The sequence below is a fragment of the Mobula birostris genome, chromosome 5 (genome assembly GCF_030028105.1).
Source record: "Mobula birostris isolate sMobBir1 chromosome 5, sMobBir1.hap1, whole genome shotgun sequence".
NCBI classification, from domain to species: Eukaryota; Metazoa; Chordata; class Chondrichthyes; order Myliobatiformes; family Myliobatidae; genus Mobula; species Mobula birostris.
In genome coordinates, this window is record NC_092374.1 from 88,895,335 (window position 1) to 88,905,940 (window position 10,606).

The 10,606-nt window shown below is 46.8% G+C and overlaps 1 protein-coding gene across 1 annotated transcript; it reads left to right on the plus strand.

The window, feature by feature from the left end:
- Nucleotides 1-795: 795 nt before the first annotated feature.
- Nucleotides 796-10,075, plus strand: rnaseka (ribonuclease, RNase K a). Its single transcript, XM_072258374.1, has 3 exons — nt 796-931; nt 7,355-7,434; nt 8,261-10,075. Exons 1-3 carry the CDS (start codon nt 854-856, stop codon nt 8,400-8,402), a joined length of 300 nt encoding a protein of 99 aa, XP_072114475.1. The 5' UTR covers nt 796-853; the 3' UTR covers nt 8,403-10,075.
- The last annotated feature ends 531 nt before the right edge of the window (nt 10,076-10,606 follow it).

The following is a 10,606-nucleotide window of genomic DNA, read 5'->3' on the forward strand; positions in this document are numbered from 1 at the left end:
GGCTCAATGGATCATTGGAGACCCCAGTCACCCCAACCACAAACTGTTCCAGCAGCTACCATCCGGGCAACGGTACCGCAGCATAAAAGCCAGGACCAACAGGCTCCGGCACAGCTTCTTCCACCAGGCCATCGGTCTGATTAACTCATGCTGACACAACTGTATTTTTATGTTATATTGAAAATCCTGTTGTATATACTATTTACTATAAATTGCACAGTTAGACTGAGACGTAACGTAAAGATTTTTACTCATGTACATGAAGGATGCAAATAATAGTCAATTCAATTCAATTCAAATGTCACCAAGATCACATCTCAACAACTAAACATTGAGCTTCAGTCCAAAGTGCTGATAGGTTTGTCTATAGATAATACGTTTTTATCTTAACTTTGATTATTTTAATTAGCAAAATAAATACGATCAATTCCCAAATACATCACGCATTAACGAAAATAACACATATTACTTTCTAAACCCCCGGCTCTGCCAAGCCGCATTGACACTGTAAGAATCACGTGATAGTCAAGTGATGCTACATTGGGACTGTTCCACTGTAACACATGTAGGAGGGGAGTAAATGTTGAATGCTGGGGATAAAGTACTCTTATTTGTTTTCAAGTGATGTCCTGTTGACCTATGCAGATTGTATTAATATATAATATATGTTTATACTTGGGTTCAGGGTTGTTTCTAAGGGGGAGGTCTCTCTGTTCGATTGCTGGGAACTCTCTTTCTTTGCCTCACCCCTTACTGTCAGTCATGGTGCCCAGGGTTGATCCATTTCGCAATCAGCGGGAGTGAATTACATTCGGCACCAGGAAGAAGAAGAGGCGTCTGGCAGCGCTGGGAGATGGCGTCTCTCTTGTGCTGTGGACCCAAGCTGGCGGCCTGCGGCATTGTCCTCAGCATCTGGGGAGTCATCATGCTGGTAAGCCACTTTGCCTTCAGGTACCAAGGGCAACCCCGGAACCCACGCCGGTGTCAGGCTGCTCCGTGACCCAGCGGCTCTGTGGAATGAATTAACGTTTCGGGAGGAAGGATTTTCCCGTATACACACTGATTCCTCAAACACCGTTCGGGTTGACCTCTCCCTCTGTTCACCCCTGCTCAGTGTGTACAGCATTTCTAGTGTTCCCCCCACGGGCAATCCAGGTTTCTTCTCTCTGGAGGCTGATCGGGATTCCCACAGTTGTTATATTGAAGGTGGGTCATCTCTGTGTCTTCCAAGCCCCCAGCTCAGTTCAATAATTGACACGAAAACCGGCTGCTTCTTTAACGCATCTGTCCTTGTACTGAGAAAGGAAATGTTGGATTGAGTACTTCCCCTCGCATTTCACAAGCGAGGGATGGAAGAGGAGCTACCCAAACTGAATGGGGAAGTTGCAAGGGATGTGGGAATGGCGTACACACGTAAAATGCTGGAGGAACTCAGCAGGCCACACAGCATATATGAAGAGGAATAGACAGTCCTTTACAGTTTCCACCTATCACCTCTCAGCTTCTCACTTCATACCTCCTCCCCACCCACCTACCTACCTTCCCCCTCAGCTGGCTCATCTGTCACCTGCCGGCTTATACTCTTTTCCCCTCCCCCAAACTTATTTTGGCTTCTTCCCCCTTCCTTTCCAGTCCTGATGAAGGGTCTCTGCTGGAAACTTCGACTGTTTATTCCCCTCCATAGATGCTGCCTAACCTGCTGAGTTCCCCTAGCATTTTGTGTGCATTCCTGTGGGTTTCCAGCATCTGCAGACTCTCTTGTGTGCATGGGACCAGCTAACCTGAGAATCTTGGTTGGCATGAACCAGTTAGAGCGAAGGGCTTATTTCTCTGAAGTTAGTTTCTAAATATTTTCATTTGTCTTATTCCACATATTTATGGCTAGGTTGCCCAAGACTTTTGCACAGTCCTGTGTTTGTCAACTCGGAGTGGAGAGCGAGTTTGTAAATCTGGTGGGAGCAAAGGATGTTGGGAATGGTGAGGGTGGAGTGCCGCGGGAGGGGTGTGGGACAGGTGGCAGAGAAGATGCTCCAGAGCCGGGGCTGCATTGGTCCAGACACACACAGCCCTGAGACACCAGACAAGATAATTTGGGTCCAAACAATTGGCTTGTAGATCATTGGAAAGTCATCTGGTGCTTCCCACTCTCTCTCCCCAACAATGATTCCCCTCTCCCTGCCCCCTTCCTACTCTTAGTCCACAATAGAGACCCAGATCAGACTCTGGTTTATCATCATCTGGCGTGAAATTTGTTTTTTGTGGCAGCAGTAGAGTGCAATACACAAAATTACTACAGAACTGTGCAAAAGTCTTGGGCGTCCTAGCTATATATATATGTTTTTTAAGACTTTTGCACATATTGTATATTGGTGGCAAGCTGTAGTTGTTCTCTGTATTTCATTTTTTCTTTTGGACCTGGGTTACTGTCAAGGCCATTGTGCAATACCCATCCCTAACTGCCCCTATGGAAGTGAGCTGCCTCTTTGAACCGCTGCAGTCCTGATGAGGGTGCTGTGTGGGACGGGAGACCCCATGAGGGTGAAGGGGCAGTGATGTGTTTCCACATTGGGTTGCTGTGTCACATTGAGGGGAACCTGAGGGGGTGGTGTTCCCTTATGCCTCCTTCCCCTGTCACAATTAGTTAACGCTCCAAAGGTAAGACCATGGTTCCCAGATGATCGAGTGATGGAGAGTAAAATAGTGCCAAAAAGAAGCCAATGAATCAGGTTTATTATTACTCTGTGCATCTGTGTCTAAAACTGCTTGTCAGGATTTGTGCCCAGCAGGGTCATCGGCATGTCCTGTGGGTAATGCTAGGAGGCAATTTTTATCAAAAATTTCAAAGTACCCAAAACCCATTTCCTGAGAGAATAACTTCAAGAGAGCTGCTTTTGTTTAATGCATTTGAAAGTTCACACAGAAGGAGAAAACCTGTTCTAAGTTTTCAGTCTTGATATGTCCTGCAGGAACTCATCCCCCGTCCCTCCCAAATCATAAAATGAAAGCATTTTGGTGGGGTGAATTCCCCGTTTTCAATTCCTTAAAGTGTATGGTGTTATTAAGCCTTCCAGACAGGGCCAACTCAGCATTATGTAAGCAAATTTAAGAGTTGAGTACTGCCCCACTTCCTAACTCATTATCTGATAGACATTTAATCAATTTTACGCAACTATTAATTGATGCCCTCACCACCTCTTTAGGCTTTGAGTCCCTTGGAGGAGATAATCTCTCCAGTAATATTTGTGCCAGATACTGTAAATCTTGATCTTTCAGCCCATCTAGTCCAGCGGTCCCCAACCACCGGGCTGCAAAGCATGCGCTACCGGGCCGCGAGGAAACAATATGATTTGGCGATAGGAGTCAGCTGCACTTTTCCTTATTCTTTGTCATGCCCTCTGTTGAGCCATTACGCACGCGAGGTCATTACCCGCGCGTCGTCCATGTCAGGCGGGAAGAAGATCAACTTCTTGAGCTTGCAGATGACAGCAGGCTGAGAAGTATGTTTGATATAACATCTCTGCCGGCATTCTGGATCAAAGTCAAGGCTAAATATCCTGAGATAGCCACGAAAGCACTGAAAATGTTGCTTCCATTTCCAACATATCTCTGCAATGAGAGCAACGAAAACCAAATTGCGGAATAGACTGGACATAAGGAACCTCCTTCGAGTATCGCTGTCTCCCATCACCCCTCGATAGGACCGTCTTGTTGCAGGGAAACAAGCCCAGGGCTCCCACTGATTCAGCGATATTGGTGTGTTGCGATGATTTTATATGTTCATATGGGAAAAATATGTGCTGTGTGTTTAATATCCAAACGTTACTTAAAATGTTATGATACTATTGACTTACTTATATAACCATATAACAATTACAGCATGGAAACAGGCCATCTCGGCCCTTTTAGTCCGTGCCGAAATCTACTCTCACCTGGTCCCACCTAGTCCCACCGACCTGCACTCAGCCCATACCCCTCCATTCCTTTCCTGTCCATATACCTATCCAGTTTTTTTTTTAATAATATGGAACCTGTCTCTACCACTTCTACTGGAAGTTCGTTCAACACTTACTTCAAGCTCCCCTGTCCTCCCCTGATAATTGACTTATCGCTATATTCATGCGAGGAAAATATGTGCTGTGTGTTTAATATTAAATTTGTTAGATAAACCCTTTTAGAAACGAAATTGAGTGTATTAGCCACTTATCACCTATATTCCAGTCGTGATTAACAACCCCCCCCCCCACAGAATCGCCAAAAACGATTTGTAGGAAAAAATTGCGACGTACACGTATGCACAAACCACGCATGCGCGCTAGTGCCCGTGCAAGGCTTCATGGTCATTGTAGTCTCTAGGTGTAAACAACGTATTTGGCTCTACTCTTGTCCGTTGGCAACCCTACCCCCTCCCCCGGGTCGGCCGGTCCGCAAGAATATTGTCGATATGAAACTGGTCCGCAGCGCAAAAAAGGTTGGGGACCCCTGATCTAGTCCATACTAACCTCATTTTCCTAGTCCCATCAACCAGTACCTGGACTATAGTCCTCCATACTCCCCCCACCACCCATTTATGTACTTATCCAACTTTCTCTGAAATGTTGAAATTGAAGTGATAAACTTTGTTTTGCTGCAGGAGTACAATATAATACACAAAAGCTACAAGTCACAATACAAAACATTGTGGAATGCATAAAAAATTCCTATAAATTACAATTGGAATATATAATAGTGAGATTGAGTTCATGGGGTTGTAATCTGATGGCAGAGGGGAAGAAGCTGTTCCTAAAAATACTGAATGTACGTCTTCAGGCTCCTGTATGCCAAAGGCCCGGGTCTAAGAGAAGAGAGTCACACAGTTCCTAAACAGGCCCTCTGGCCCAACTGGTCCATGTTGATGCTTTTTCTATCATCTATGTCCCTATCTAAGAGTCTCTTAAATGTCCCTAATGTTTCGGCCTCAACCACCACCCATGGCAGGGTATTCCATGCACCCACCACTCTGTTTTTAAAAAAAAAAACTCAGAACTAGCCCCACTTTCCTGAAGTTGGTCCAGATCCCTCTAAACCAGGGGTTCCCAACTTTTTTATTCCATGGGCCAATAGCATTAAGTGGGGTTGGGTTCCCCTGCTCTAAATCTTTCCTATCAGTGAACCTGACCAAGTGCCTTTTAAATGTTGATGCACCTTCTTCTCCCCCCCCCCCCCCCGCCCCCCCAATAACCACCACTGACAGCTCGGACTGCCCTCTGGTCGATAATTAAATCTCTCCCCTCTCACCTTGAACCCTATTCCTTCTAGTCCTTGATTTCCCCAACCCCAGGAAACGGACTGTGCACATTAACCCTCTCTATGACTCTCATTTGATAAGGAATAAAGCCCAGGAGATCAGGATGAGACTGCTCCGTGCCAGAGTTCTGTGTTTACACTCCAGCTGTTTGGGTCTGTCACAAGCCATCTCAGTCGAAACCAGTGTGTTCAGGACTGGGCGTCTCTTGGAAATTCCACTTTGTGAAATCTTTTTTTTTTATCCTGGTTATCAGTGGGTGCAGCGACTGGCTTGAAGCATGCATCCTTTATAGAGCAGAGTTCCAAATTAGCTTACATGCCATGAAAAAAATTAACTTTTTGCAGCATAGGACAGGCTCTTTGTCCCAGAGTGTTGTGTCAAACCAGCTAAAAAGGAGATCAACCCCCCCCCCCCAAACTAATCTTCTACCTACACAGTGTCTATATCCCCAACCTTCCACACATTTATGTGCTTATCTAAACGTCTCTTAGAAGCCCGTACCACCATACCAGGCATCCGCCACTCTCTGAGTAAAAAATTCCCTCATATCCCCTTTGACCCTCTCCCCTCTCACCTTCAATGCATGCCCTCTGGTATAAGATATTTCTACTCTGGGAAACAGATACTCTCTGTCTACTCTGTCTATGCCTCTCATAATCCTGTAAACCTCTATCAGATCTCCCCTCAGCCTCTGCTGCTCCAAAGAATAATCCAAGTTTATCCGGCCTCTCATGATAGCACACACCCTCTAAACCAGGCAGCATCCTGGTAAACCTGGTGAACTGAGCTGTACGCAATACTCCAGATTTGGCCTAACCAGAGTTTTATAAAGTTGCAACGTAACCTCTTGACTTTTGAACTAATAAAAGCAACCATTCCGTAAGCATCCTTAACCATTTTATCAATTTGTGTAAGACTCACCGTTCTGTAATACCCAGGATTATCCCAGTTGCCTTTCTTGATAATTTTATGATGTTATCAAAGTATGTATGAATTGTACAACCTTGAGATTCATCTGCTTACAGGCAGCAGAAACCTGAAAGAACCCAATTTAAAAACAGACCGATGAGCAGAGAGGGAATAAAACACAAATCATGCTAACAATAGAGCAAGCAACAACATTCAGAACGAAAGTGAGTCTATAAAACCCGAAGCCCAGTGTAGGCCCATGGTCTCAGTCTCAGTTCATCACGTAGTGGGCCAAATCGCAAACACTACGCACAGTGTAGGGCACAGCCTCAGTGACGAGGAGACTGAGTAAACATCGTGTTGCAGAACCAGCCCAAAGATCGCCTCCGGTCCTGACACCCTGCCTTTTCAGTCCATTGGGCCCGGCTTTTAAATTGTCCAAACAAAGGGTCCTCCCCTGCACTCGGACCCAGGCCCCGCTGCAATGATACACTCTGGGCCTAGGCCCCAAGTTCTGGCCTGTACTTGACCTCTTCAAATCGGCCCGGTGCTTAGATGGATCAAACCTTGCTCCCGGTGTAGGTGGATGGGTTCATCACAGTTAAACACAGGAATTTAAATTCTTCATCGAGCTTCACTGGATCTGAGTTGTTGTCTCTGCAGATTCATAGAAGATGCAACTCAAAAATAGGCCCTTCAGCCCATTGGGTATGTGTTGGCCATCAGCTACCCATTTGTAATAATTCCACATTAGTTGTATTTTATTCTTCCTACATTCCCATCAATACCCCAAGGTTCCTCCCCCCTCACCCATGCATTAGGGGGCAATTTACAGTGGCCAATTAGCCCCCCTCCCCCGCACCATTGTGGGAACCGGAGCACCCGGGAGAAACTCATGTGGTCCCAGAGAGAGCATGCAAACTCCGTAGCACAGAATCTCACTGGGGAATGGTCCCCCACGCATAATGGAGGTCAGGATCGAACCTGGGTCTTTGGGACCATGGCTGCACTAGCCGTGGGTGTACGTCCTGTCACTTAACCAGAGTGCCGTTGACCCTGATGAAGTTATCTCTCAGAAATCCCCAAGCCGAGTCGCCTCTGCCCGCCTGGGTTTGGTGAAGAAGGGTTGGTGGGGTAACTTGGTTCTTTGTCCCGTTCCAGGCCTTGCTGGGTGTTTTCTTCAACATCCATTCGGCGGTGCTGATCGAAGACGTTCCCTTCACCGAGGAGGACTTTGTGGAGTAAGTTTACGTTCGGCAGTGCAGGGTTTGGGGTGCCACAGGGCAGGGGCGTGTGGGGAGGTGGTGGGGGCAAGGGGGGGGTAGACATCATAGCATGCTGTTTCTACAGTGCCAGTAATTGGAGTTCAGTCCTGCGACTGGCTGCCTGTAAGGAGTTTGTACGTTCTCCCCGTGACTGCATGGGTTTCCTCCACGGGCTCCGGTTTCCTCCACGGGCTCCAGTTTCCTCCCACAGTCCAAAGACGTACCGGTTAGTAGGTTAAATGGTCACGTGGGTGTAATTGGGCAGTGCGAGCTCGTTGGCCTAGAAGGGCCTGTTACTGTGCTGTATCTCCAAATCTCGATCTGTTTAGCCTGTGAACTGGCGGAAGAACACGGTGGAGGGTTGGAGGGATCACGTGGTTGAGTAAAGCCCGCCACCGTTTCTGTTGTTGGCGGGTTCAATTAGGGTGTTGATTAAGGTGGCGAGAAAGACTTCACCGAGGCTTTGGAGGAGCTTGTGGGGCTTGAAAGTTGGGGGGGGGGTGCGAGGAAGGGGGAGCTGAGCCCAGGAGGGTGGGAAGGAGGACAGAGTTGACGTTGTGGTGGGAGAGGGAGTTGAGGCACTGTGGAGCGTTGGTGGAAAGGGGGCATCCAGGCTGTTGCGGGGCGGGTGCGGCAAGGAGGCAGTCGGGGCGCTGGCTGGAGGGAGGCACTGAGCAGTACTGGGAAAGGAGCCTGCAATAAGGCTGGAGACTGGTTGAGGGTTATACAGTGGGAGGGTGAGTAGCCAATCAATACTGGACCCTTAGCCTTTCAACCAATGCCTCCCTCGCTTCTCCCCCAGGAACTCCCCGGCACGCATCTACCGGCTCTACGAACAGGTCAGCTACAACTGCTTCATCGCCGCTGCCATTTACATCGTGCTGGGGGGCTTCTCCTTCTGCCAGATCCGCCTGAACAAACGCAAGGAGTACATGGTTCGCTAAAACCGTCCTGCCTCCTTGACCCCCTTCCCGACTGGGTGACCCACCACGCCCTCCCCTTTAAATGACCTGCTGTTACTGCTTATTTAATCTTGTATTTTCAAAATCTTGCTGCTTTAATATAAATAAATTTGTTTGTGATATTTCACTAGCTGGGGAAGGGGTGGGAGGTTGGAGGAGGGAGTGATAGGGTTAAATGTGATCGACCTTGTCTCGCTTTCTTGTGGAATGGGGAGTTATTGGGAAGGTGGGGGGAGGAGAGTTCTCTCTGCTCTTCTCAAGTGTGGATAGAGGGGAATTCTCCTTGGGAAGTTTGCGCTGTTGACTGTCAAGGGGGGTTGCTGGCTGTTTTCTACTATTCACCCCCCCCCCCCCCATCTTGCTCTTGGGTCTAATCCCTCCCAGGAATGGGCCACTTTGATCTGATCTGGGATTGCCTGGGGTCGGGGGAAGACGAGGTGAAACAATAAAGTTGTGCCCTTGCCGTTTTCTGACCTTGTTTCCATGGAGATTGTTTAATGGGTTCCTGCTTCCTCTCCCTCCCCCGGGTCCAAATTCCACTCCTTTAGACAATTTGGAACTGTGGACCATAAAGAGCGTGTTTGTCTTTAACTTTTGAATTTTTAATGAAAATTTAATTTATTTGAATGAACAGAGGGCAACTCACAAAAATGCTGGAGGAACTCAGCAGGTCAGGCAGCATCTTATGGAGAGGGATAAACAGTTTATTCAGGGAAGACTCTTCATCGGGACTGGGAAGGAAGGGGGAAAGAAGCCTTCCCTCCTTTCCTTTTGGCTTCTTCCCCTTCTGTTCCAGTCCTGATGAAATATCTTGATTTGAAACGTCAGCCCTTTATTCCTCTCCATAGATGCTGCCTGGCCTGCTGAGTTTCTCCAGCATTTTGTGTGTGCTACTCTGCAGAATCTCTTGTGGCTTAGGAATAATTGGTGTACAATTTTAAATACCAAGACACCACCCATTTTGTAAAACCTGATTCTGGGGTGCCCTCTAAGTTTTTTTTCCTTCTTGATCTGTTTGATCCTCATTCCATTGTGACTAATTCTTCAGCCATACACACCTCCAGATGTTTAGCTTTAGATCCCTGTTGGTTTATTTGTGTCAATGTCGTGTTTCTGGTTCAGCTTTGAAGTTGATGGTGTGTATGGGGAGATGAGCATCATTTTTGCGCCAACGTCAATGATCCATTATTTGGGGGAAAAAAACGACAAAAGAGTTACAATAAAATGATTGTCATCAGCACGGTGTGGGTTAATTGGTTTATCATTGTTACATGTACTGAGATGCAACGAAAAGCTTGTCTTGCATACTGTTCATTCAGATCAGATCATTTACAGGGTATTGAGCTAGAAAAAAAGTAAAACAATAACAAAGCAGAATAAAATCGAAATGCTACATAAAGGTGCACTGCTGGTGAACAATAAAGTGCAAGAACATAACGAGGTAGATTGGGGTCAAGAATACATCTCATCAGACAAGACATTTTGAGGTTTGATGTTCTTGTAGCCGTTTGCGTGGTTTGTTTGTGCATGGGGGTTGATGTTTTTCTTTGAGGGGATCCCGTGGTTTTCTTTCTTTCGTGGCTGTCTGGAGAAGACGAATCTCAGAGTTGTATACCGCACACATACTTTAATAATAAATGTAACTTGAACCTTGAGGACATCTGTTTAAGAGTCTGATTATGGAAGCTGCCCTTGAGCCTGGTGGTACCTGCTTTTGAGTCTTCAGATGGGAGAGGGGTGAAAGAGGGAATATCTGGGGTGGGGTGATTACGCTGGCTGCTTTGCTGAAGCAGTGAAAAGTGTGATGGGTTGAGCTATGTCCGGAAATCTGTAGTTTCTTTCGGTCGTGTGCACAGCAGATGCCAGACCATGGTTTCTTCACAGTAGTTCAGGTGTGCCGGGTGATGTTTGAAAATACATACTTGTAGTACAACAAATAGGACCCATCTTCTCCGTATCTCTACATTCCAGTTCTGACTGTGAGGTAGTCATACAACACACAAACAGGTCCTTTAGCCCCTTTGTCTGGGCCTAACTTAGTCCCATTGACCCGGATCTGGATCATTTCCCTCAATACCCCTCTCATCCTTGTATATACCCAAACTTCTAATCATTGAAATGGAGCCCATATTCACCACTTCCACTGGTAGCTCATTCCACGCTCTTACCACTCTGAGTGAAGATGT